This window comes from Vombatus ursinus, unplaced genomic scaffold, assembly GCF_900497805.2.
Source record: "Vombatus ursinus unplaced genomic scaffold, bare-nosed wombat genome assembly UNPS02003292.1, whole genome shotgun sequence".
Taxonomy (NCBI): domain Eukaryota; kingdom Metazoa; phylum Chordata; class Mammalia; order Diprotodontia; family Vombatidae; genus Vombatus; species Vombatus ursinus.
In genome coordinates this window covers 2,145,795-2,173,021 of record NW_020943070.1, presented here as the reverse complement: position 1 = coordinate 2,173,021, position 27,227 = coordinate 2,145,795, and the positions used below count along the sequence as shown (strand labels likewise).

Genomic DNA, 27,227 nt, shown 5'->3' with positions numbered 1-27,227 from the left:
TTGAATTTTAAGCCTTTGCTCCAAAGAACAAAATAAAAGGTTCCCTCCTGTCCCCCACTCTACTGAAAGATGTGGTAAGCATATAAAACAGGGGTGAGAGGTATTTGGGAACAGGATTCTCCCCTACCCCCAAATTACATTAGCTGTGTCTCTGTCATCTCCTCTGGTTCCTCAGCTCCCCCATGGCATAGAAGTTGCCCTTGGAACCAGGGGGTGTTCCATCTAGACAGAGGCAGAGCCAGAGCCACATTGTTATATAGTGGTAAAGGGGCTGGCCTAGTGTTAGCATCATCAAGGTAGAGGGACATTTGGCTTGCAGAGCAGGTAGGCAGAAGCTGCTGTCCATGGTCCTAATGAGAGCACTGTCATGTCTCTGAAGGCTTTGCCTGCAGCATGTACCGTCAAGGCTAGTCTGGATCTCTGGGCTGGTGTTCCTTAAACTGGCCTTTATGTTGTGGGGTCTGAATCAGGTGACTGGGGAGAAGGGAGAAGACAGGGCAGATGAAATGATGCTGGGGCAGAGTAGGGCGTCTCCAGGGTGTCTGGTAGCTAGGATGTTTTCCTGTGTGGGTGTTTGGGTTTCCCTGGAGAAAAGTCTTGTCCACCAGGGCATGCTCTGAGATGTCAAAATCTTGGGCACAGAATGTGCAGAGGGCGGGAAGGAAGGGTTCTATGTAACAAGATAAACAACAACTGTGTCCTTAACAACAGATACTGAATTGTTCCTCATTCATCTTTTGTGTGCCTCAGTCCTAGGCACCCAGGACCATCACACATAAACACTAGGATACCTAGCTTCTACTCAATGCCCTATGCATCAACTTCCCCATATGGGTAACAGGGCTAATAATTATTGCTCCCCACCTCCTGAGGAAGCAGCTAGGTGGTACAGTAGATAAGGTACTAGGAAGATCTGAGTTCAGATCTTGTATCAGATTCTTCCTAGCTGTGTCACCCTGGGCAAGTCACTTAATCTCTCTAGGCCTCCATTTTCTCATCTATAAAACTGGGATAGTAATAGCACCTACCTCCCAGGATTATTATTGGGATCAAATGTAAAGTGCTTTGCCCTATAGAAAAGCCAGCTGTTATTACTTTTGCCATTATTTCCCTCAGGTAGATCAGGATGGGAGTTCAGAAAGTGCTTAGGATTCTTTGTACCGGAGACTTGTGCTCACAGCATGTGAGGAAGGAAGGAGCAGAGGGCTTCTGAATCCCAGATTTCTGACCTCCAGGGGTGTCCAGCCTGGAGAAGCGAAAAGTCAGGGGGTGTGATGGCTCTCCACAAGTATGTAAAGACTTATCATGTGAAGAGGTGCCTGGTCCCTGAGGGCAGAACCGGGAGCCCTGTGGGGAAGTCACAAAGAGACTATTTCAGGCTTGAGTTAAGGAATGATGCCCCATGATGGGAGCTGCCCCAAGGTGGAAGGGGCTGCCTCCAGAAGCAGTGAACTCTCTATCGCCATCACTGTGGTCTTCATGCAAATGCTGGACAGCTCCTAATGATCCAGGGGATAATTCGTGTTGGGTCATGGGTTGGAGCAGATGCCCTCTGAGGGCCCTTAGAGTTGTGAGGTTCTGTGACGTCCCTGCCTTTGTCGCTGTGTCCCTTCATGCCTTTGCCAGGTGGTCTCCCTGGGCCTGTATTTTGGGGAGCAGGCCTACCTCCGGAGCAGCTGGAACATCTTAGATGGTTTCCTGGTCTTCGTGTCCCTCGTTGACATCGTGGTCTCTGTGGCCTCTGCAGGAGGAGCCACCATCCTTGGGGTCCTCCGGGTCCTCCGCCTCCTCCGGACCCTTCGCCCGCTCAGGTGAGGAAACCCTTGGTCACCCTCTCGTGTCCTCTACTTCCTGCCCCACCAGCCATTCCCAGGGAGCCCCCGGTGCCAAATCTAGTTAGTACAAGGTACCAGCAGGTGCCTGGCCTCCTTCAGCCTCAGTTTCTTCATTTATAAAATCTGGTCTACACCTGTGACTCTATGCCATGAGGGTGGGCTGGGTAAACTCCAGGGAGAGCCTTCCCCCATTCTTAGCTGCCCCCATCTTGACACACAACTGCAGGGTCATCAGCCGTGCCCCAGGGCTGAAGCTCGTGGTGGAGACGCTGATCTCATCCCTCAAACCCATTGGAAACATTGTCCTCATCTGCTGCGCCTTCTTCATCATCTTCGGCATCCTGGGAGTGCAGGTGAGTGGCTGCAGTACATAGGGGGCTGGCTGTGCACCACTGGGTGATAGCAGATGGGGGAGACCTGAGAGGCCTAACCTGATCTAATCATTTTACAGCTGACGCTGAGGCTCAGGGACGTGGGCTGGTTTGCCACACAGGCATGATTTAAATTTAGGTCCTCTGACTACAAATCTTGTAATCTTTAAAAAATACTGGTATTCTCATGCCTTGGGGCTCAGTACCTGTGAAAAGGGTGGGCCAAGAGGAAATAAAATCTGGGATACCATCTTAGAATGAGATCAACTAATCAGTTAATTTATAAGCATTTTAAAAGAGCCTACTGTGTGCCAGGCACTGTGCTAGGCATTGGAGCTGAAAAGACAAAAATGACACCATTCCTGCCCTCACGGAGCTTACATTCTATCTTTAAGTACATGGGAAGAGTGCACAGGGCTATGAAATCTCACGAGGGAGGAATCATTGCCTGCTGGGTGAGGAGGAGGGAAGACTTCAAGGAGAAGAGAGAGAGAGGAGAGGAAGGAAGAGGGAGGGAGGGGGGAGAGAGAGAGAGAGAGAGAGAGGAAGAAGAGAAAGAAGGGAGGGAGAGGGAGAATTTTGTAAGTGCTTATTATGGGGCAGTACTGTGCTAAGTACTGAAGATACATACACAATCAAGCAAGTTCCTGCTCTCAAGAGGCTTAGGTTTTAATGGAGGACGCACCAAATGAATGAGAGATGGAAAGCAGGGTGCTGAGGGGGCAGACTGGCGCTGGTGTCAGGGTGGAGGAGATGGCTGGAGAGCACCAGGGAGGCCTGCAGCCAGGTGGGATGGGGTCAAAACTGGCCCATGGAAGCCCAGACTGGTTCCAGGAGCAGAGCCCGGTTTTCAGTGGAGAAGAGGTGGAGATGATGTTTCCAGAAGAGTCTGCTCAGTCCTCAGAAGTGGGGTAGAGGGGACTGGGCAGAGATGGTGGTGTTCTCCATGCTGGGCTGCAAGGACAGGGAGGCACCTGTATACAGGGACGAAGGGCCGGAGGCCTTCGACAGGAGAGCTGCCCAAGGAAGGCTCGGAGCCCAGCCCCACTGGAGCACAGAGAAATAATGGGAAGCCAAGTGGACAGGGAGGGTGGGGCCAGGCTGTCAAGAGCCTTGAATGCCGAGGTGAGAAGCCACTGGCCAGTCTCCAGCTCCTTGAGGGCACAGACCATTTCCTTTTTGCCTTTGCCGTGGTCCCTGGAACACAGTCATGCTTCCTGAGCCCCTCCTCTGGGAGCCTCCAATTTGATGGAGGAGACAGGACCCATGGTCAAGTGACATTGAGCCCTGGACTTAGGGCGAGAAGACCCGAGCTTGGGTCCTGCCCTGTCACTTCCTGGCCGGTCACCTCATCCTGGAGGGCTGAACTACTGCCCAACCTCCTAGGCCTGGGCAAACCCCACCCTTCCCTGCCTCCTAGACAGATGTCATTGCCCCTGGACTATGGGGTAGGGTGGAAATCCATGCCCTTAATTAATGCTCATTAATTGTTTGATCGATACTGTGTCCTAGGCAGTGTAATTTAATGGGTTCGGTTTCTCATTTACCCTGTTAAATTGCCTCATGGTACCCTACAGGGCTTACGGGATCAGGACTAGGGACAGAGACTTTTTCACACCTGTAGGGATGAGGGAAACCCTCTCCCAGGGCAGGTTGGCAACTTCTCTGCGACTCATCATTTTTGAGAATTGCGTGGGGTTTATAGCTATAATATTAATAGTTATGAAATGGGGGGGGATTATGGTTCATGTAGGTTCAACAGGAGCAGGGCTGGGACACCTCCTCCTCCAAGGTTCCCTCCAGCTCCAACATTCTGGGCCTTTTTATTGGAGATGAATGGAGGCTCTTGGAAGGCAGGAACTGGTCATATTTTTTCTTTGTGGCCACCAGTGCCCAACACAGATTCCCATACACAGTAGGTACTTAATAAATACATCCTGATGGATTAAACATTAAACATTTAGCCTGAATCATAGATTTAGAAGTAGAAGGGACGTTAAAGGTCATCTAGGTCTAATTCCCCCATTTTACAGAGGAGGAAACTGAGGCCCAGGGAGATTGTCCTGCCTAAGCTCACTCAGTCAGTAACTGGCTTCGAATCCCGGTCCTCATGACCCTTTTGATGGTACCATGTCACTTTTCGTAATGAATTCCTGCTCAGATTGGGCTGGGATGAGATGACCCATGGTAGCCCTTCCAGACCGGACATTTGGGGATTCTAGGAATAGGTGGGAGGTCACAGGCGCAGTGTTCCAAGTGGTAACTGGCGGAGAAAAGAGAGGAGGCAGGGGACGCCCTGGCCATCCCGAGGACCCTACTAACCCCACTCAGGGCGAGCACCATCGATGAGAGAGGCCCCAGGCCAGGGTGGCAGGGTCTGGACAGCCTGGGGGGAAGGGTCCTATGCTGAGGCTGGATCCTCTGTGGCGCAACCAGCCCTGCTTCACAAGCCCAAGTCCACCCACAATGATATTTTTTTCCTTCTGCTGGCTCTTTATTTTGGGATTCTGCCGCAGAAGAACACAGAGAGTGGGTGTTTCTTGCCTCTCACAGAGTGAGCTATAGATAGGCCGTAGCACGGATCCTGGGGCCCACGTGCCCGCCCATCCACTACTCGTGGAGCGGGTGCCGCTGGGCAGGCCATTGGCCGCCGAGGAAGGGACTGGGAAGGCGGCTGCTTCGTGCCTGTTTGCGGTTTTTCTGGAGGAGAAATTGTTTTCTCTCCACTCAAGTATGCAGCGACCCATGCAGGCCCCAGGCACCCAGGCTTCAAACCTTCCCCTTCCTCTTCTCGCCATATTTTCCCTGTCGAGGATACTAGAGTCAGAGTTCTCGCCCCAGAGATCTGCAGCTTTGAAGCCCAGTGTCTGACGTCCCTGGGTTTCTCTGGATCTTCCCTTTTCACTCCCTCCTTCACTTTGTCCCTCAGAGCTTACCTTGGACCTCCCCAGACTCTGGGGAATCTGTAGAGAAACCCCAGAGGAAGCAAGATAGCTCAGTGGACAGCACAGTGGAGCTGCAGCCAGGAGGACCTGAGTTCAAATCCAGCCTCAGACACTTACTAGCTGCGTGGCCTGGGGCTCGTCACCTAACCTCTGCTTGCCTCAGTTTCCTCATGTGTAAAATGAGGGGGTGGGATCAGCCTCTGAGGTCCTGTCCACCTCTAAATCCATGATCTTATGATTGTTCTGTGCTGCTAGGGCTGAAGTTTCCTGGTCCAACATTTCATAGATGAGGAAATCAAGGCCCAGAGAGGTTAGGAGGCTTGCCCCAGGTCACACAGCTAGTAATTGGCAAGGCCAGAATTTGAACTCAGGCCTCTTGCTTCAGCCCAAGGCTCTTTCCACCACCCCACACTGTCTCACTTTGTCATCTTCTCTTCCCACCCCATCCCAATATGTGGATATTTGGAGTCGGAGGACCTGGGCCTCTGTCAGGCACCACCTGTATGACCTTGGGCAAGTCCTTTTTCAGATTTCCAGGGTGGGCTGCTGCTCTGTCTCTGATCCTCTGGTCATTCCCCCTCAGCTCTTCAAGGGGAAGTTTTACCATTGCCTCGGGGTTGACATACGGAACATCACCAACCGCTCTGACTGCGTGGCCGCCAACTACCGCTGGGTGCACCACAAGTACAACTTTGACAACCTGGGCCAGGTGAGCAGCCCCAGGGGGAGGGGGAGACGCAGGGATCAGCCCTCACTCCACCACCACACGGGGGGAGACGACTGGAAACCAGGCCATCCGAGGATCGGCAGAAGGGGCCGGGAAGGCTCAGGGGGCAATGAGCACTGTGTTCGAGGCTCTGAGAGTCTGTCATGTGAGAGGGGGATAAGGCTGCATTCCCAGAAGGCAGAATTAGAAGCAATGGTGGTACTGGGGGCAGGAGGTGCAGTTTGAAGAGAAACAGCTTTATCATGGACACGAGGAAAACCTTCCCACGATCAGAGCTGTCCAGAAGTGAGACGGGAGCTCTAGGGAGTGAGCAGGCTTCCCCTCAGTGGGCATCTTTAAGCAGATGCCAGATTGTACTTTGTTGGATGTCAGGGAGGTTCCTGCTCAGGCTGGATTAGCCCTGAGATCCTGTGACCTTGGATAAATCACTTTAACGTCTGGGCTCCACTCAATATTCATTCAATAAATGTGATGATGTTTAGAGCACTAGCGTAGGATAAATAAGGCATTATCTTTGCCTTTGGGGAGATTGGGGTCTAGTAAGCCTCAGTTTCCCTATCTGGGAAAAACCTATAATGGGGTATCCTATCTACCTCAAAATGAGCGCTAAAGGAGGACCTTCTTGGAAGAGCAGAAAGTGCTTTCCAGATACCATGAGCTGTGAGATCCCATCCCTTTTCTCCGCTCAGGCTCACAGCACTCTTGCTTGGACTCATTCTCACCTGGACTGTTATAGCATCAGTCTTCTACCTGTTCACTCTGCTCCTAGTGTCTCCCTTCTCCATTCCATCTGCAGATGCCAAACTTCCTCTTATATAGATCTGACCGTGTAACTATCCAGCTCTAGAATCTTCACTAGCTCCCTATTGTCTCTAGCATAAAATGGGAAATCCTCAGCCTGGCATCAAAAGCTCTCCACAATTTGGTACCCACCCCCTTTCCAGACTGATTTCATGGCACTCCCTCTCGCACACCTGTAGAGTCCTGCATGCTCGATATCTCAACCAAACTGTCCTACCTTCTACTTCTCGCTCACATCTCCAACCACCATGCCTTTGCTCAAGCTGTTGCCCGTGTCTGGAATGCCCTTCCCCCTCACCTCCGAGTCTTGAAATCTGTCTTCTTTCAAAATTTAGCTCAGATTCCTCCTCCTCTGTGATGCCATTCCTGAACCCCACTGTTATTAATGTTCTCATCTTACCCTTGGGGACCACACTCTTGAAGATTGCTGGGAAACCGCGGTCAGGGATGAACGGAATGTCAGTGGCTGTGACTGAGTCCCCCTGCCCTGACTCTGGAGGAAGGCATGGTGACTGAGCATGGTGAACGGGGGAGAGCTTTGCAGAGCACCATGTTCATTTAGCCGAGTAGCCCCGGGGCTGGAGATGACAGAATGAGTGATCGTGCCCTCCAAGGTCAAAATCACTCATCCCAAGGACCCCTGTCTGTACTCCACAGAAGTTCAGAAGGCAGATCCCAGCCTCTTTTCTCTCTTACTATTTGATGAACTAAGAAAGCATATTTGGCCCCATGTTTTGTCCCACTTTAAAGGGCAGTCTCTGACTGACAGAGCCCATTGGAGACTTGCTGCCTCTGGCAGGGGCCTATGACCTCTAAATGTGAGGGTCCTATGACCTCTGTCTTCAAGGGTCTCCTGACCTCTAGCTCTCAGGGACGTGCTGTCTCTGAACGTCAGGGTCCCATGGCCTCTGGCTGTCAGGTTCTCGTGACCCCTGATGCTAACATGCCCTCGGGAGGAGGGAGTGTCAGGTGGATGGCTGTGGTTACCCTCACTACAGACTCAGCACTCCCAGTTCCTTTGGTGTTAGCGCCTCAGCTCCAGGGTGGATCGGCAGCCTGGCCCAGCACATAAGACTTTCCTGGAAAACACAGCACAGGAGGAGCACACCCACAGGCACACTTGGAGAGACACCCAGGAATACCCCAGGCCCACAGCCACCTGGCTCTTCTCTTCTTCCAGCACTATAAGCTTCCCCACAAGCCCTGGTAGGGGATTAATCTCAAACACGAGCAGCAAACACCTTCCTCTAAGCTTGCATGTTCTACAGCTTGGAAGAGGCTGGTGGCCTTTACAGCGGCTGCCTTGGAGCGTCCCTACATCTCAGCCGCCCTGCCCACCCTGCTGTGCGGACTCCAGCTTGCTCAGGCCCAGTGACTCAGTCCAGGGCAGGATGGACCTTGGGCAGCACAGCCTACGGAGGACAGGCTGGTGCTCTGGAACCCTCGTTTTCAAAGAAGGCTGTGGTACCTAGAACTATGTCATGCTAAATACATAGATACATACTTACATACATAGGGAGATAGGTAGAAAAATAGATACATACATAGGTAGATAGATAAGTAGACAGACAGATAGACACATAGATAGATATGTAGATAAATAAATAGATACTTGGATAAATAGATAGACAGACAGACAAATAGATAAGACAGATAAACAGATACCTAGGTAGATAGACAGACACATAGATAGATAAGTAGATAGTTAAATAAATAGATACCTAGATAGACAAATAGCTAGATAGTTAGATGAGTAGATAGATAAATAGATACCTAGGTAGATAAGTAGATAGATAGATAGAATAGATAAAATAGATAGACAAATAGACACATAGATATAAATAGGTAAATAAATAGATACCTAGATAGATAGAGAGTTAGACAAATAGATAAGTAGATGGGTAAATAGATACCTAGGTAGATAAGTAGATAGACAGATAAGTAGATAGATAGGTAAATAGATGAATAGTTAGACACAGACAGATCATTAATTAAACACTTACTATGTGCCAGGCAATATACTAAGTTCTGGGAATAGAAGATAAGCAAAAAGAAAGTCATTCCCTTACTCAAGGAGTCTAATGGGATAACACTTAAGAGGGAGCTGAAGATGAGGGGAGGGGTAGGTAGGAGATCCCCAAAGGGGGCGAGTTAGAGAAACACTGAGAATCAGGACAAGAGCCAGGAGAGGAGGGTGAGCGCCCACTGACTTGGGCCTTTCCTCAAGGGCAGGTCCTTAGAAGGATACCACGCCTCAGAGGAGGGGCCCTGGGGGAGAGGGAGGTGCAAGGTGCAGGACTGCTGGAGAACAGTGGACACGTCCGAGGAATCAGGAGCAGGGCTGGGCCGGCATTCTCGCCCCGAGTGGCTGGACCTGTCCGGTTTGGAGGCAGAGCAGGGCAGAGAGCGAGCGATTGGGGAATCAGAGTTGGGTGCTCGCTCCAAGTCTTCCTCTAACAAGCTGGGCGATGCTGGACAAGTCGCTTTACTTCTTGAGCCTTGCTTAGGGTTTGAACTACTTGGCCTCTAAGGTCCCTTCTGGTTCTAGACCCTTGATCTTACCTATACGTGATCCAGGGTAAGTAGGTTAACCTTTTGGGGCCTCAGTTTCCTCATCTGTAAAACGGAGGAGATTGGACTGGATGGCCTTTGGGGTCCCTTTCTGGCTCTACACTTACCATTCAACCTGGGTGACCTTGGGAAAATCACTTAACCACCCTGGGCCTCAGTTTCCTCATCTGTAAAATGGAGGAGGTTGGACTGGATGGCCTTTGGGGTCCCTTTCTGGCTCTACAACCTGGGTGACCTTGGGAAAGTCACTTAACCACCCTGGGCCTCAGTTTCCTCATCTGTAAAGTGGAGGAGGTTGGACGCAGTGGTTCGTGTGGGCCCTCCTAAATCTAGACCTGCGGTCCTCTCTCCCTTTGTTCCAGGCCTTGATGTCCCTCTTCGTCTTGGCCTCCAAAGATGGCTGGGTCAACATCATGTACAACGGGCTGGATGCGGTGGCTGTTGACCAGCAGGTAGTGTGTCTCCCCTGCCGTGAAGCTTGGAGGTGAAGGGTAAGAAGGAGGAGGGGTGGGGTAAGCAGGAGGACAAGGAGGTGAGCTGTGTTTTTGACATTCAAGTCAACCAGTGTTTATTAGATGCTCCCACACACACACACACACAAACAAACAGAAAACCCAACCCGGTCTAACCCAAACCTTGTCTTCAGCGTGGGGAATAATGAGCTGGGTAGGAGATTGTCTTTGCCCTCAGTGGGCTTCTACACTGGTGGCAGAACCACAACTAGTGATCGCGGCACCTGGGGGAGCTGGGGGTGGGGTGGGGGATGAATGGGAGCCAGACAGCTGCGGGGGAGGTTGTGCTGCTAAGGAAGAAAGCGGAGCAGACCCATTCGGACCGGAGTTCTCTTTGGCTCCCCTGGCCTGCACCAAGGCTCTGGGACACTCCCTTAGGTTGCTGGGCTCCAAGCTTCACCTTTGCTGTTACCATGGGTGGCTTCATGTGAACCACTACCTCATGTAGCCTATGCCAAACAGGTATGGTCATGCTGGAGAAGGACATGCCCATCCCCCAAAGAATCTGGACTGTGGCCTCTCATACACTGGATGATCCTCCAGGATGAGGCTGGGGGTCGGGCCAGGAGACAAATGGGGTGAGGGAGGGGAAAGGAGTGGGAGAAGGGACTATAGTGGTTGTCTCCTTCTGACCCAGGGTAAAGCCAGAACATCCTAACAGTGATGTGTGGCAAATTGGACATGGGGTCCCAGGAGAAGGGCATGGTCAGGACTGGTGGCTCAAGTCCCAGGCGGGAAGGTGGAGGCAGACACATTTTATATCCAGGGAGGCTTTGGTGCAGTCTGGAGGTATGAGGTCCTTCTCAATGGGGCAAGAAGCCTGCCCTCTTAAATGTCAGCACCCTCGGGTAAGTGCTGATTACTCCATCCTAGTTATCATTTTGGCTAATGATGGATGGAAGGGGGCAACAGGTAATGATGATACAGTAAATACCTCAAAGTTCTAGAGCATTTATTGACTTATAAAATGTTTTCATCAGAACAGCCATAATGGTAATACAAGAATCATTAGTCCTATTTCAAAGACAAGGTCATTGGATTCAGAGAGATTAGGTCATTTGCCTATGGCCACACAGCTATTAAGTACTGGAACCAGACCTCAAACAATCCAGGTCTTTTGACCTCAATTCCAATGCTTCCCTACTGTACCACATTGCCCTTCAAACAACTATGATACAAGGAAGAGTAAGATGCCTGCAAAGGGAAACCCAGCAAAGGACTAGGAGAAATGCAAACGTGAAGCAATTGCTGTTACTTGATCGGGGAAGGCTTCATGGAGGAGGTGAAATCAGAATCAGGGCTTGGAGTTCAATAAATGGGGGTGAAGGAAGTCCATTCCAGATGTGGCACCTGGATGGCATGAGCCTTAAAAGGCACAGAGAAGGCAGGGGACAGAATGAAGAAGACAGATGGATAGAAATCTGACTTAATTGTTACATAAGAAATGGAAAGGAGAGTCTTGACAAATATGGAATAGCCCTGTCCATTGATGTAATAAAGGGCAACCTACTTAGCATGATGGGAGGAGATCCCAAAGCCCCTTCTTTCCCCAGATAGCTTTCCTATGAACTTGTCACAATGCTTCTCCCCTCTCTTTTGGATTAGATAGGTCATTAGATAGGTCAGAAACCACTTGTAGGCTACACAGATATTATCTAAGAGGGAGAAGGAGGTACCCCTTAGTAGATGATCTCCCTTCTTCCTTTGCCCTTTCCCATGAGCACAGATCATTGACACAAGTGAGCTGGTTGTCCCCTTGGATATCTTGGAAGACAGAGTAAGGGGATATAAGATGATAATTTTTAGTGTCTTGGATAAAGGGCCATGCCCTGCAGGTCTGGAGGTCTCATAAGAGCGTTGGCCCAAGAAGAGTCAACCTAGAGTTGGGATACACCAGCAACAGATGTCTAAAGGGGCCAGTACTGAAGATAAGGGTCACAGTTTTGCTTGTGCTCAGCCCCGCTCTAATCTACCCTCTTCACCACTAATTTCTTTCAAAAGGGAAGGGGGTGATGGAGTATTCCATGACCACAGGTTGCCAGGACCTTCGCCCTCTAACACAGCTTCACCCAAGACAATAGGGAAGGATTCAGAGATATGGCTGGAACCCATCTCCTGACAGAGATTGATCGCCGCCCAGTTCTTTGGTGTTTTCTGTGCTTAAGACTCTCTCAGCTCACCGCATAGTCAGTGCAAAGATTTTCCCAGGGACCCAAACCAGGGGAACCACAGATATCCAAGAAGAGCTGCCCCCTTAACCAAACCACAGAGATAGACTGTTCTGCCCTAGAGAGGTATCGCCTGGCTCTCTCCTCCTCCCTCCTGTCAATATGCTCAGCTCCATAAACTGGACAAGGGCCAATTTGAGAACAGCAGCCTAGAAGCCCGGCTTCGCATTACTTTTCCCAGTGGTTTCAGAATGAGAGAGGCTGATGCCTTGGGGTTGTTGGCAGTATTGGCTCCCTTCTTGTTCCCTCAGCTCACCCGCCTGCCTCCCTGACTGCAGTCACAGGTGAGGATCAGGTCTAAGAAGGTACTTTGTCCCCTAGCCCTGTGCCTGAGCACGCCTTAGACTCTCAGCCCTTTATCTGGCCCCAGACTTGCCCCAGGCATCCTCCCTTCCCCTCAGCACCATCCTCCTCCCCTTCTCAGGCAAATGGAGGTCACAGCTCTCACTCCCATCCTCCTCCAGTCACAGAAAGAAAGGGATGAGCTGCTACTGGGAGAAAGTTCTCCAGGGAGAAAGGATGTGAGATAAATACCAAGGTAGAATGGCAAGTTATTACATTTCAGTTTATAAAAACACACCCACTTCCCTTGGCCTCAGGGCTCAGACACATCACTCTCCATAAAGGGATATAAATGCACAGAGGAAAATCAGCCTCAAGGATTACATTGCTTTATCAGCTCTTTCCAAGCCTTGCCTCAGCCCCCAGCCTCACCCCATGTCCTCCGTCATTTCACCCACTCCCTTGTTGCCCAGAATGCCCAATTTTTGACTGGTGATAGCAGCAAGGGGCGAACTGGCCTTGGTCCTGTTCGCCTTTTTCTGGCTTTCTCCACCCCCGTCCTGGTGGTGGGCGTTCCAGTACCAAGCTGGCGTGGCACATTGCAGATTCCTTTCCACCCATGAGTCAGGTCCCTTGGAAGGGTAGCTGGCTGTTGGTTTGCAACATCCCGCCTCCACTTTAATAAGAAATGGGAGATGGCCTTCTAGCGAAACTGGCCAGAATGCCAGCCCACATCTGCTGCTTGTAGGGCCAGCCTTTTCCCCAGAATCCATGGCTCCAGAGTTCCCCCAGCCTCTCCGAGCTTTGGGCTGTTGTGTGCATGGACCACTGAGACATCGTTCTTCCTGAGATAGCCTGCCATCTCCCCTCTGCCATTTCAGTGTTGGCATTTCTCTCCCTGTCTAGGAACTCCTGATCTCCAACATTTCCAGAACATTAGTTAAAGCCAGATGGAACCTTAGAGATCTTGGGCCCTTCTCCCACCATTCATATCAGTCCCCCAACTCTCTCTTCCCCATTCCTTTGAACTCCAATACCACATCTTATAGAATCTCTGATTTGGAGGTCTCTAGCCCAACCCACCTCTGAGGAGGTGGAGCCTCTTCCACAATATGTTCAGCAGATGGTCATCCAGCCTCCATTTGAAAACCTCCGTTGACAGGGAAACTATAACCTCCAGGACCTTGGACAGTTCTCTTTGTTAAGAGGTGTTTCCTTGTAGGACAGGTTATGATACAAAGAGATCAGTAAGCCAGATAGACTTAGAAGAGGACTTTAAGGCTATCAAATCCAACCCCTCTTTTTACAGGTGAGTAAACTGAGACCCAGGAGGGCCAAGTGACTATTCCGGCGTCACAGTGATAGTGAACATCAGAGATGGGATATGAACCTGTCCTTTGACATCAGAGGCCATGCACTTTCCACCTTACATCAAGCCAAAATCCACCACTTTGCCGCTCGCTTCCTTGTCTGCTCTTGGTTCTGCTTTCTGGGGCCAAGCTGGATAAAGTTAATGGCTCTTCCACCTGACACCCTCTTAAATATTTGGACACAGATATCATGGCTTTTCTTTTCCAAGCTAAACCTCCGCTGTTCCTTCAAGTCCTCCTCATGGGACGTGGTCTCCAGGCTTCTGTGGGCGTGCTGGTTTATCAGTGGGGCCCTGATAGGGTCTTACCCAGGAGATGGGGACTATAATCTGCTTCTGGAAATGCAGCTTGATGGAGACCCTGGGCCTAGAGTTAGGAAAATCTGAGTTCAAATCCAGCCTCAGACACTCACTAGCTGTATGACCCTGGGAAAGTCACTTAACCCCTACCTGCCTTAGTTTCAACATAACTGTGAAAAAAATAACAGCACATACCTTCCGGGAGTTGTTGTGAGGATTAAATGAGATGGTATGTTTAAAGTGCTTAGCACATAGTAGGTGCTTAGAAATGCTTATTCATTTCTTTCCACCCTACCCAAGATCCCATGGAAATATTTTAGCTACCAATATCATACTATTAACTCATGCTGAGCTTAAAAATTACAAAGCACACACCCTTAGGACTTAAAAAATGTGACCTGTTGTCCAGCCATGTCTGTTCAGTCATCCTGTATTTATGTAGATGATTTTTTGAACCCAAATTAGTCGTATGTGAGATTTCAAACTTGTCTCAAATATATTCCATCTGATTGGACTGGGCCCATTTTCTAGTCTGTCATTCAATGGCACCCCCCAACCAGACCCTTTGGCGGGGGGGCTGGACATGGACACATACAGTAGAGGATAGGTGAATGCAGGGGCTGGGAACAGACATGTGGGGCTCGAGTGCAGATGGATGAGATACTCGGGGCTGGATCCAGGGGTTGGTGGGGTGAGCAAAGGTCTCCTCTCTGGGCTCTGGAGGTCTCAAGCCAAGCTCCCAATTCAGTGGTGGCAGCGTAGGGGGTCGTTCCATGCATCTGTTCTGCTTTCACATGGAGGGTTTTTTTTTGGAGTGAGGCCTCAGACCACCTAACGTGGGGACAAGAGGAGAGAGAGAAAGAGACAGAGAAAGTGTGCACAGTACTGTACAATAAAGTTTATAGGTAAATAGGTGGTTTTTTAATGAGATTTCTTCCAGAATTCTTTGAAGTTAAATTTAGCATAATGTGAATTTACGTAAAGTGAGAACTGTCTGTATTCTCAATTCATCCTTTTTAAGAATATGCACTAGATTCTGCCAGAAATTGAAGTCAAGCTCATCATCCTATGGTTTGGAAAATCTGCTTTCTTCCCCTTTGAAAATTCAGGGCATTTTTCTTTTTCTAGTCCTATGCTTTCTGTCTTGTCTTCTGTGATTTTTCCAGAGACCCCCAATATCATCTCAGCATTCACACGCACCAGTGTGGCATCCTGGGATGCAGTCTGCCTTGTCATCTGGGCTTCAATTCCCCATTAACCATTTCATGACTTCTTAGTCCAAACATTGTTCTCCTTGGTTAACAAACAAACAAACAAGAAGCAGAAGAGTTGAGTAGTTCTGCCTTCCTTCTGTTGTCTTTTGTCAGCATCTAGAGTAGAGGAAGCTGGGTGGTGCAGTGGGCAGAGCGCTGGGCTTGGAGTCAGGAAGATCTGCATCCAAACCTGGCCTCAGGTAACTGTGTAATCCTGGGCAAGTCACTGAGCTTCTGCCTGCCTGAGCTTCCCCATCTGTCAAATGGGAGTGACAATAACGCCTACCTCCCAGAGGTGATGTAAGGATCAGATGACATTTGTAAAGTGCTATAACAATGCTCTCTCTATGTGATTGTATCATTGCATCCTTCGCACCCAGCCTAGATTTTTATTGCTCTTAGCATTCATCCCCAGCCTCAGCTCATTGTGAGCATTGGCCTTCTACACTTCTACTATTTACTGCTTACTATCACAGATCCAGAGCTGGAAGGGACCTTAGACACCAACTAGTCCAACCCACTTCATTTTACAGATGAGGAAACTGAGGCTCAGAGAGGGGAAATGACTTGCCCAAGGTCATTAAGGTAGCGAATAGCAGAGTCACTACTTTGACCAAGATCCTTTTACTCAAGATTGAGTGCTCTTTACACTCCATGCCACTCAGCAGAGTGTTTCCTGTTTGGGAAGGGAGAGGAAAGGTTTGGTCAGGGTTTCTGGCCATCTCTTAGGGTGGGGGTTGGCAGGTAGGGTGGGATGGGGGCTGCACTTCCTGGTATAATTATACAATATTATATATATGTATGTATATGTGTGTATGTGTATATATATGTGTGTGTATGTATATATATGTACATGTAATATATGTGTATGTATATATAATAGATATATATATAGAGAGAGAGAGTATGTGTGTAGGCATGTGTGTGTATGTATATATATGTATGTGTAATGTATGTGTATGTATATATAATATATATATATAGAGAGAGAGAGAGAGGGAGAGAGAGAGTATGTGTGTAGGCATGTGTGTGTGTGTGTATGTATGTAAATAAAACTTTCTCCTCCCTGCTGATCTCAGGATACCAATGAGCCTCTGTCATGACCAGGCACCTGATGCCAAGGTCTCTCTCTCTCCCCATGACCATGCATCTCCCCTACCCCTGGTACCCCATAGGTGAACCTGAGCAGTGGATTCTTCCATTTCCTCTTTCGGTGCCTTTGTACCAGTTGCCCCTCCCCACGTCTACAGTGCACTCCCTCTTCTACCTCTTAGAATTCCTAATTTCCTTCAGAACTCATCTGAAGTATCACCTTCCACATGAGACCCTTCCTGACCTCTACTACACAGCTAGGGTCTCCCTTGTTCCCAATTATCTCACATTTATGTGTGTACACATTGTCCTCCCCAATAGAATGGAAGCTTCCTGAGGGCAAAGACTACCTAACTTTTGTCATTGTATTCCCCAGCTCCTAGCCCAGTTCCAGGCGCAGAGAATAATAAATCCTTAATATTTATGCTTAATTTATTATACTTAATAAATCCTTGTTGGTTGATTAATTCTGACCCTAAAAGGTGGGAGATAGGTAAAAAGCCCAATTGGGTTCAAGAAAGGGCTGGGTAGACTCCCAAGGACAGTATGAAAGTAGCCATTAAGGGAAACCGAGGCTGTTGGATGTTTGGAGCTGAGAACCAGTACTCTCCTGACCTCCCACAACACTTTCCTAGTTGCTCTTGTTGGAGAGTGTTCATTGTAGGCTGGGCTTGCCAGGCTAGGCTTCGTGGAGGACTTGAGCAGGTTGTGGATTTGGATGAGTAGAAAAGAGGCCAGGGCCATCCCAGGGACAGAGTAAGTGAAGGTTTGGAGGCAAGATATGGGGGAAGAGGAAGTAGGGACCAGAACAGCCTGGCTGGCACATACGATCTTTTCCTTATCTTGCTTCTCTGCCCACCTTACTCTCCCTAAGCAACCACTTCTCCTTATAATGTTGCCACGTCCCCTACCAAGCCAAATTTGGAAAAGGAAAGAAAAATGTTTCTTTTAAGTTCTGAGCTTTATTCTCAGATTTTATACCTTGGACACATACAGTAAGTGAGCTTCTTAGTCACTATGACACTCTGGGTGGTCTTTTTCCATTTAGAACATTTTTTTTCAAATTGTTTTTGATTATTTGCATTTCATCTTCTTATGAACTGTTAGTTCATAACTTTTAGCTGTGTATTTACTGGGGAAGAGTTCTTGGTCTTATGTTTTTGCAAATTATCTACATATCTTGGATCTTATCCAAGATATTTGATTTTTTTCCCACTCGACTGCTTACCTTTTAATCCTGGCTGCATTGATTTTGTTTGTACGAAAGCAGTTTCATTTTATGCAGCCCAAAATTTCTGTATTATCTTGGTTAACAATTTCCCACTGATTATAGGCCTGAAAGATGCCTTCTCCCATTTTTCTGGACTTTTTTTAAAATGGTGTGTCTCTTTTTATTTAAGCCACATGTCCATTTGGTGGTCATTGTGGAATGTGGTAGAAGATGTTGGTCTAACTCTGATTTCCAACTTCTCTTTTTCTAGCCTGTAACCAATCACAATCCCTGGATGTTGTTGTATTTCATCTCCTTCCTGCTCATTGTCAGCTTCTTTGTCCTGAACATGTTTGTGGGGGTGGTGGTGGAGAACTTCCACAAGTGCCGGCAGCACCAGGAGGCAGAGGAGGCACGTCGGCGGGAGGAGAAGCGACTCCGGCGGCTGGAGAAGAAGCGAAGGAGTAAGGCCCAGCCTAAGTGTGCGTTGGGTTCGTAGGCTGAGGTTTTCCCAGCAAAACCTTCTCCTCTTCTCTATTCCTCCCACCTCCCCCATTCCCCAAAGTTTCATCCATTTTGCCCCTCCCCCTGGCCTGGACTGTGGAGGTGGGGAGGACAGGATGGGCCTGTGTGATCCCCATCTATTAACTTCAACAAGCATTTATTAAACACCTTCTGTGCTTAGATGCCATCTTGGTCTCCCTCCATTCTAAATCTAGTCTTACCTGGGATGCCTGACGTGTTGAGGAACGCCAAGGGCGTTGGTTATTACCAACATCCTCTCGCCTCTTAGATAGAATCCTTGCCCAATTTTGCTTGCGCACAAGTGAAGAGGGAGAGACACAGAAGCCTTGACATACTGGCCACTGGCCCTCAGGTAGAGAGGGAGGCATTTCCTGAAGAATAGGAAAACTACATTCCAGTTTCCCTTGAGTTTTTCTGCCCCAGGCTTTCCAAATGTCCACTTAGGCTTCAGACTTTGGCTCTAGAGCCCATCTCCACTGGGAAGGCCAGCCCAGCTTCCTTCACTGAGTTGAGGAGAAGGGATAGATTTGGCTTGGTCCTTCCATTATCTTCCTCTCCTCTCCCACCTCCACCCAAGACAGGGGATCTCCATTTCCTGCCTGTTTCTGGTCCCTCCTCTGAGCTTGTCTTCTCATTCATGGTCTTAGTTCATTGAGGCATGATCTGATCATCTCCACAGATTGTCCTGGATTTGCTAACTGTCTTTTACTCCTTCTTCTGATCCCTCCCTCCTCCCCCTTTCTCTTCTCTGTTTTTTTTTATTTCCTTGATCCCTTTTTTCCCCTATCCCTCCTGTCCCCTTGACCTTTGGCTCCCCTGCTCCCTCCTTCCCCCTTGTGCCTCCTACCTCCTCTCTCTCCTGCCCCATGTCTGTCCGGGGTGCTCCCCCTTCCCTTTGCCTCTGCAGAAGCCCAGCGGCTCCCATATTATGCTACCTACTGCCCTACCCGACTCCTTATTCATTCTGTCTGTACCAGTCACTACCTGGATATCTTCATCACCTTCATCATCTGCCTCAATGTCGTGACCATGTCCCTGGAACACTACAACCAGCCCGTGGTGAGTGGACCCCCAATACCCAGACCCACCCCCTCCCCACACCCACTGCCATCTTAGTTTCTCTGGCCAGAGTTCTCCATCTTTCTTCTAGGAGAGGGAACACAATGCAATGGCAAAAGCACTGGCTGGCTTTGAAGTCTGAGGACCTGAGTTCAAATCCCACATGTGATCTTTATATAACACTTTCTAACCGTGAGATCTGAAGAAACGGAGAAACTGAAAGGTTAAGATGAGGGGCAGAAACAGGGTCTTAGGAGGCCAGATGTAGAGGAAGAGGAGAGCCCAGAGGACCCCCTTATTTTTACAGATGAGGAAACTGAGGCCCAGACAGAGGAAGGGGCTTGTCCAAGATCGCAGAGGGAATGGTCAGTGTCAGAGTGCAGAGATTGCAAGTGTCCGAGGTGGGATTTGAATTCAGATCTTCTCATTCATAGGGTAATCGTGTTAGAGCTGGAATGGATTTCCAAGGCCTTCCGGTCTAACCCCGTCATTTTACAGGAAACTGACCCACGGTGAAATAAACCTTAAGTACGTAACCAGAAGAGGCAGGATTTGAACTCAGGCCCATTGACTTGAGACCAAGTGCTCTTTCCGCTATTACCTCCAAGCTCATTCCAAATCTTGGTCTCAGTGGAGTGCATTGGAAAGACCCTGATTTGGAGTTAGAAGATGTGAGGGGATAGGGTGAGAAGAAAGCACAGGGAATAGAGAGCTATCCCACATCACAGATGGCACCACAGACCACAGGTAATGTGGTTCACACTTTCCTGGGAGGATCCAGAACGTACAAAGACAAGGTAGTGAGAAGGGATCTGAGGAGGGGGAGCATAGTGAAAGAGGGGCTAGATTCTAGGGAGGCTTCACAGAGATGGTGGTGCCTGACCTGGGCCCGGAGGGAAGATAGGAAGAGGTAAAGGTAAGGCAGAGATGAAGGTGGAGGCATGGCGGACAGGTGGGAGATGAGAGATGGCACATTCAGGGAAACGTGAGTTCAGTTTGGCTGAAACACAGCGTGTGGAGGGGCGATGAGAAAACAGAGAACGGGCTGATTGGAGCCTTGTCTCACCTCCCACCCCACCCCACCCACCCCTTCTGAGCTCAAACTATCTCTGTGTGATGGCCCTGGATCTTTCTCATGACTTGCCAGGGAAGGGATGGGCAGTCAGCCATTATCAATCTGTAAACAGACTATAGTTGTCCATGAGAGCTTTTTCTGGGTTTATTGTTTATTTTTTTAGCTAGATAATAAGATCAGAAATGGCCCAGCAGTTCATCTCATGCCCAGCCAGTCCAGGAGTCTGTCTCTGGCAGGGGGCACTAGGGGATGTGAAGTGTCCTTTTTTGACATTAACCTCAGGGGCTAGCGATGTCTCCAAATGTGCTGAGCACCCTGACATGGCCGGGGGGATGGAGGTCTGATTGGGCAGGGGGTGAGGGGGGTGGAGGGTGATAGGCAAGGCTGGCTCTGGGTGGAGGACCAAGCCTCAGGCTGAGCTGGCACAGGAGAGCAGAGCTGTCATCAGCCTTCAAAGAGCAGACAGGCAGCTGAGCAGAGTGTCCAAAGCGCTGGAGCCAGGACAGAGGGCAGGGAGTGGGGAGGGCCCAAAGGCCTGCAGGGACGAATCACCAGAGAAACTTTCAAGAAAAAGAAGGCCCTTCAGGAGCTAATTGTCCCTTTCCACCAAATAAACATGGGCAGAATATTGCCCCTTGACCCTCTGCTGAGGCTGTGGCACTTGTGTTCTAGCCTTCTTAGATATTCTGGAGATTGTGTGATGGGGAAAAATAGTCTGCCAAATAGCCTTAAATAAGAAAGGAGAGAGAGAGAGAGACACAGAGAGAGAGAGAGAGACAGAGACAGAGACAGAGAGAGGAAGAGAGAGAGGAGAGAGAGAGAAGCAGAGAGAGAGAGGAGAGAGAAAGGAGAGAGAGGGGAGAGAGAGAAGGAGAGAGAGAGGAAGAGAAAGAGAAAAGAAGAGAGAGAGAGAGAAGGAGAGAGAGAGGAAGAGAGAGAGAAGGGAGAGAGAGAGGGAAGAGAGAGAGAAGGAGAGAGAGACAGAGAGACAGAGAGAGGAAGAGAGAGAGGAGAGAGAGAGAAGGGAGAGAGAAGAGAGAAAGAGAGAGAGAAGGAGAGAGAGGAAGAGAGGAAGGGAGAGAGAAAAGGGAGAGAGAGGGGAGAGAGAGAGAGAAGGAGAGAGAAGGAGAGAGAGAGAAGAGAGAGAGAAAGGAGAGAGAGGGGAGAGAAGGAGAGAGAGGAAGAGAAAGAGAAAAGAAGAGAGAGAAAGGAGAGAGAGGGGAGAGAGAAGGAGAGAGAGAGAGAAGGAGAGAGGGAAGAGAGAGAAGAAGAGAGAGGAGAGAAATAGAGGAAGAGAAAGAGGAGGGAGAGAGAGAAGGGAGAGAGAGAGAGGAGAGAGAAAGAGAGAGAGGAGAAAGAGAGAGAAGGAGAGAGAGAGAGACAGAGAAAGAGAGAGGGAGGGAGGGAGGAAGGGAGGGGGGGAGAGAAAGAGAAAGAAGAGAGCAGGGCTTAGAGAAAAAAAAAACAGAAACAGTAGGTGAAGAGAGATGTAATAACCCTTGAAGTCAACTAACATTTATTAAGGGCCTGCTATGTCCCAGGCACTGTGAGATACAAAAGAGGCAAAGACAGGCCCTGCCCTCAAGGAGCTTACAATCTAATGGGGGAGATAACACGCAAACAAACATACACCAAACATACAGGATAATTAAAGAGGAAACGCATGGGAATTAAGAGGTTAGGGAAGGGTCTCTGTAGAAGGTGGGATTTTAGTTGGGATTTAAAGGAAGCCAAGTATTCCAGCCAACTCTGACTTCATTCAAAACTTATGCATGGCCCTCTCTTCAGCCCCCAGTCTCCCCGCCCTTGGTCCAATTCCAAAGCTTCCCTGGTCATGGTCTTACAACCTACTTTCTGCAAGGTTCCTTTAACCTCTTGTGAACCAGGAGAATAGGGAAGGGACCAGCAAGGGGTTGTCAGGTAAAAGTGTTGTTAGCTTTATGATGCAATCCTCTGTGTCTAAGACCTCAGGTAGCTTACAGCTCAGCGCAACACACAAGACTTTCCTAAAGACACATTTATCATAAGAGAAACACAACGTGGATGCCCAGGGAAAGCATCCTAGGAAGACCAAACTCCCTGAAATTACACTCCCCTACCTTAAGGAAGTATCACCTGATTCTCTCACATTTCCTCTTGTCAGTAAACATCTTAAAAACCATAGTATAAGGACCAGTTTAAGCAAAACCAGCCCAGAAGCCTGTTCTTTGGAGAGAAGTGGATGCTTTTGGGCTGCCTTCCTGTTCTCACAACTCAGTTGCCCCGCCTCCCTGATGGTGCTAACAGCCCCAGGTGCAGAGAGCCCATGTTATAGCCCTATGCAGCTCCCTCTTCTAGGGGATCTCATTCAAGATCCACACGAGCATCAGGGCCTGGGGTGAGCCTCTGGCCAATCCCTTTCTCACTTCCAGTGCCCTCCTTGGCCAACTCAGAGGAAGACTGTTCTATGAGATGACTCATGTTTCCTTTTCTCACCCCACAGTCCTTGGAGATTGCTCTCAAATACTGCAACTACATGTTCACCACAGTCTTTGTGCTGGAAGCCATGTTGAAGCTAGTAGCATTTGGACTGAGACGTTTCTTCAAAGACAGGTGGGTAGAGCAGACCTGACCTCCCACCTCCCCACCATGGGGAGGAGCAGAGCAGTGGAAACTTGGGATGAGGCAGCGCCCGGGCCGGTTACAATGTTATGGGGTGTGAGGGGCAGCCTCGTTCTCTCTTCCTCCTCCTTAGAGCTCTCCATGGGGCCCAATAAAAAGCTGTGGGACCAGAGGGTGACTGTCCCACACGTACAGACATCATGTCCTGTCTCTGTAGAATGCACTCCTTTCCTTCCAAGCCCAGCTCAGGCATGAGAGGCAGAGTTGCCTAGCACATAGAGTGCTGGTCCTGGAGCCAGCAAGATCCAGTTTCAAACCACATCTCTAACACTTGTGTGACCCTGGGCAAGTCATTTCCCTTTGAGCATCAGTTTTTTCATCCATACAAGGGGGCTAATAATACCTATCACACCTACTTCTCAGGGATGCTATGAGACTCAAGTGAGATAATGGATTTTGACACCTCCTCCAATAAGCCTGTCCTGATTGCCTCTAGCAGAAAGTGATCTCTCTCTTTCCTCAGCCTTCTCCTTTCACTCTGCCTGGACCTCTCCCCAAAATCACCCAATGAGTCAATAGCCAAGCCAGGTCTTCTGACAACTAGTCCTGGGAACTTTCCAGGGCACCGCCCTTGCTACCCTAGCTGTTTCCTAGCCTCATGATTGGCTTTTGATGGCAAATCCAGTCTGACTTGAGATCAGAGGATCAGAGATTTCAAGCTTGAGAGGACCTTGGGGGCCATCTGGTCCAACCCTCTCATTTTATAGAGGAGATGCTGGGGCCTAGGTCAGTCATACAGAAAAAAAGTGGCAGACTTCCCACTGCATTATGGAACTTATACCCACCATTCATGGAACTCTCCCAGCTGGAAGTCATCCTTCCCTTCCTTGGGCCTTCCAGCCTCTGACTGGAAGTGGTTCAGGGACTAGATCACTAATGGGAGAGAGAGGAGGGCTCATGCCCAGGGCCTTGGATGTTGGTTGGACTTTCCCCCTCAGCTGCCAGACTGCCCAGAAATAAGAGAACGGTCTTTTCCTGCTTGGTGCTGGTTGGATAATGCCTGGATCTCATGTCTGGGTGCCATGTTTTAGGAATGATATTGACAAGTAGAAGAGCATCCAGGGGATGGTGAAGGGACTGGAAGTCATCGCCTATAAGGACCCTTTGAAAGAATCCCAGGGACAGAGTGTATTCTGCCCTGGTCAGTCCACATCTAGAACATTCCAATCCATTCTGGGTGCCACAGCATAAAAAAGGACGTCAATGAGCTGGAGAATGTGGGGCCCTGAGTCCGTGCCATATGAGGCCTTGGTTAAAGGAATCGGGGATGTTTAACCTGGAAAAAAGTCATTACAGTTGTCTTCAAGAGTTGGAGATGCTGTCGTGTGGACAAGGCTTTGGCTTTGCTGGTAATGACCCCAGAGGGCAGAACAAGGGAGAATGAGTCACATAAAAGTTGTGTAGAGGCAGTTTGAGGTCAGCATGAAGATCAAAGCTGTCCCAAACCAAGGTGGATGAGTCACTCCTCACTGGGGGTTTTTTGGTAGAAGTTGGAGAACCCTTGTTAGAGACCTCACAAACCCCCCCATCTCTTCTTGGAATTCCAGTCCTGACTCTCAGTTTGCTGCTGGATTCTCCACCAATGCCTCCAACTCAGCCTTTTCCAAAACAGAAGGGAAAGCTGGGATGGGAGGGGCTGTGGTGGTGTCTGGACACTGGTTTTTTGTGAGGAAGAGGGATCAGATCCATTCTTTTGGCTAGAACAAGGAACAGCTGAGTGAGGGGAGTGGGAAGAGTCTCAGCTTGATGTAAGGGGAAACAACCAACTTATAGGGACAGCTGTCCCAAGGTGGAATGGGCTATCCTATGATATAGAGGATGCCCCTTCTGTGAGATCATCGTAAGCAAATCGGCCACATGTAGGGGATGTTGAAAAGCTGTGTGCTGTAATACAAAGACTTTTGGGCTTGGGATTCAGGAGACGTGGGTTCGAGTTATGACTCAGGGCATTTTAGCTGTGTGATCATGGCCAAGCCCATTCCCCTCATTGGGCCTCTGTTTCCTCATCTGCAAAATGAAGGCATTTGGACTCAATGATCTCTAAGGTGGTATTCTGTGATGGAGCAGAGGAAAGAGTCCTGGGACCTGGGTTCGAATCCTGGCTCTGACACAACCACTGTAGTTATTTAACCTCTCATGATCTCAGTTTTCTCATGGGCAGTTGGACTAGATGGTCTCCAGATCTGTGGTCCAATGAAGTAACTGGATAGTTTTAAATCCATGATCCTTTGAAATTACTTGACCCCTAAAGTCTCATCTGCCCCTAACTCTGTGTGCTGTGATTCTGGCATTCTGAATGGCTGCTTAGGGATGGTTGGGCTCTTCTGACCCCAGAGGCACCAAGACATTGGGGGCCCCTTCCCCTCTCCCCTCCCCAATTCATCCCATCCCAACGCAAAGCCCCCTAGGGGTCAGTGATGACTTTCCCTGCCTCGGCATCATTGCCATGAATCTGAGTCACTGTGCTACCATATCCCTACCTTCTGTCCTGGGCGTTCAGGTGGAACCAGCTGGACCTGGCCATTGTCCTCCTCTCAGTCATGGGCATCACCCTGGAGGAGATTGAGATCAACGCCGCCCTGCCCATCAATCCCACCATCATCCGCATCATGAGGGTGCTGCGTATTGCCCGAGGTGAGGGGGTGCCAGGGTGGGTTAGTTTGGGAGTCTTGGTCCCAGGGGGGATTGGAGGGGGGTAGAGGACGCCTCTCATGGAGGCCCCGTTCAAGCAGCCTGCCCCCTCAGATGTCCTCAAAAGCCCTCACAGAGTCCCTGAACTACGCCCATAACCCTGAGGACAGGAGAGGAGGTAGACTGGGGGTCCACCTGGATGCAGTGTGGGAAACCCTAATGTGCCTCTTCTGTTGGGGAGTGGGGAGAGAGAACCTCTCTTTGTGGCCTTTGTGCGTGTTAAGAGAAGAAGGTGCTTTTTTCTGAACTTGGCCAAGGCTCCATCGTACTGTGGCTGGGGGAGGTGGGAGTAGGTGGGAGGGACGGGAGAGCCATAGAAAAGGGAGCAGCATTAGGAGAAGAGCATGGCAAAGAATGTGTGACCCTGCACAAGTCATTTCACACCCTTGGGCCATAGTTTTCTCATCTCTAAAATGAGGGGGTGGACCCTGAAGGTCCCATCTCTCTCCAAGTCTGTGATCCTCTCTGAGCATCCAGCTCCTCATTTGGAAAATGAGGGGGTTAGAGTAGATGACCTTAAAGGACACTTCTAGCTCTCAATCTATGGTTCTATGATGAATGAGCAGGAGGGAAGGCTATGGAGCCCTTAGGGTGAATGAAGCTAGGGGGACGTATAGGGAGGAAAAAAATGGAGAGGGAGGAGGCTGAGAGAGCAGGGCTTACTGTAGAGGAGGGGAGAGCATCCTGTAAGAAGAATTGGTACCCACATATGCACACACACACACGCTCATTCATATACATGCTCATTCCCTTTCTTGGTATCCCTGTGGTTACAAACATGCAGATCCATGCTTTCTCATACTCAGACTTTCAAATCACAGCTTCCCCTTTTGTGTTCACATACATAAACTCACGCATACAGGCAATTACATGTCACTCCTGGCCTTCTCAAGCCCTGACCCACTGTTTGGCTCTCCCCTCAGTGCTGAAGCTGCTGAAGATGGCCACTGGGATGCGAGCCCTGCTGGACACAGTGGTGCAGGCCCTCCCCCAGGTAAGGCGGTCCTCAGCCTGTCTCCCAGAGCATTGACTCAGGGCCAGGAGACAGGGTGTGAGTCTGAGTTCTGACCAGCCAGGTGGCCACAGGGTAAGTAATGTCCATGCTATGCCTTAGCTTCCTCTTCTGAGAAATGAGGATGAAAAGTCTCTCAGTAAAGGGTATATATGAGCTTAAAGCCAGGAAAGACCTGGGTTTGAATCCTACCACCTACCCTTAGCTGTTTGAAGTCATTTTGACAGCCACAGTATAAGAGTCAATATAAGGAACACCGGCCCAGAGGCCTGCTTTTTCTCTGCCTTTTATTTACTGCTTCAGACATGGAGAGAAGTTGATGTCTTTTTTTGAGCTGCCTTCCCAAAGCTCAGCTGCTCTGCCTCACTGATGGTGCTAACAACCTCAAGTGCAAAGAGACCATGTTATACCTCCATACAGCTCCCTCTTCTCAGGGATCTCATTTGGGATCTACATATCTGGCAGGGCCTGGGGTGAATCACTGGTCAATTCCTTTCTCTCCTTTGTGACACTCAGTTTCCTTATCAAATGATAATATCTATAATACCTACCTTCCATGGTGGCCGTGCGAATGGCATGAGCTAAATGTTGATAAAGCACTTTGTAAACCTCAAAGTTCTGTAAAATGTTATTATTACTTTATTGTTATTATTTATATCATTAATCTAGTAGTAGTGGTGGTGGTGGTGGTGGTGGTAGTAGTAGTGG

General features: G+C 49.3%; 1 protein-coding gene across 1 annotated transcript in view; it reads left to right on the top strand.

The window, feature by feature from the left end:
- CACNA1I (calcium voltage-gated channel subunit alpha1 I) overlaps positions 1 to 27,227 on the top strand; it is a 220,582-nt gene that overhangs the window by 171,112 nt on the left and 22,243 nt on the right. The window contains 9 exon segments of the mRNA XM_027871198.1: positions 1,627 to 1,811; positions 2,062 to 2,188; positions 5,735 to 5,860; positions 9,613 to 9,702; positions 17,768 to 17,960; positions 18,929 to 19,080; positions 22,638 to 22,747; positions 25,317 to 25,450; positions 26,431 to 26,501. Of these exon segments, the coding sequence (XP_027726999.1) occupies positions 1,627 to 1,811; positions 2,062 to 2,188; positions 5,735 to 5,860; positions 9,613 to 9,702; positions 17,768 to 17,960; positions 18,929 to 19,080; positions 22,638 to 22,747; positions 25,317 to 25,450; positions 26,431 to 26,501 (1,188 nt within the window).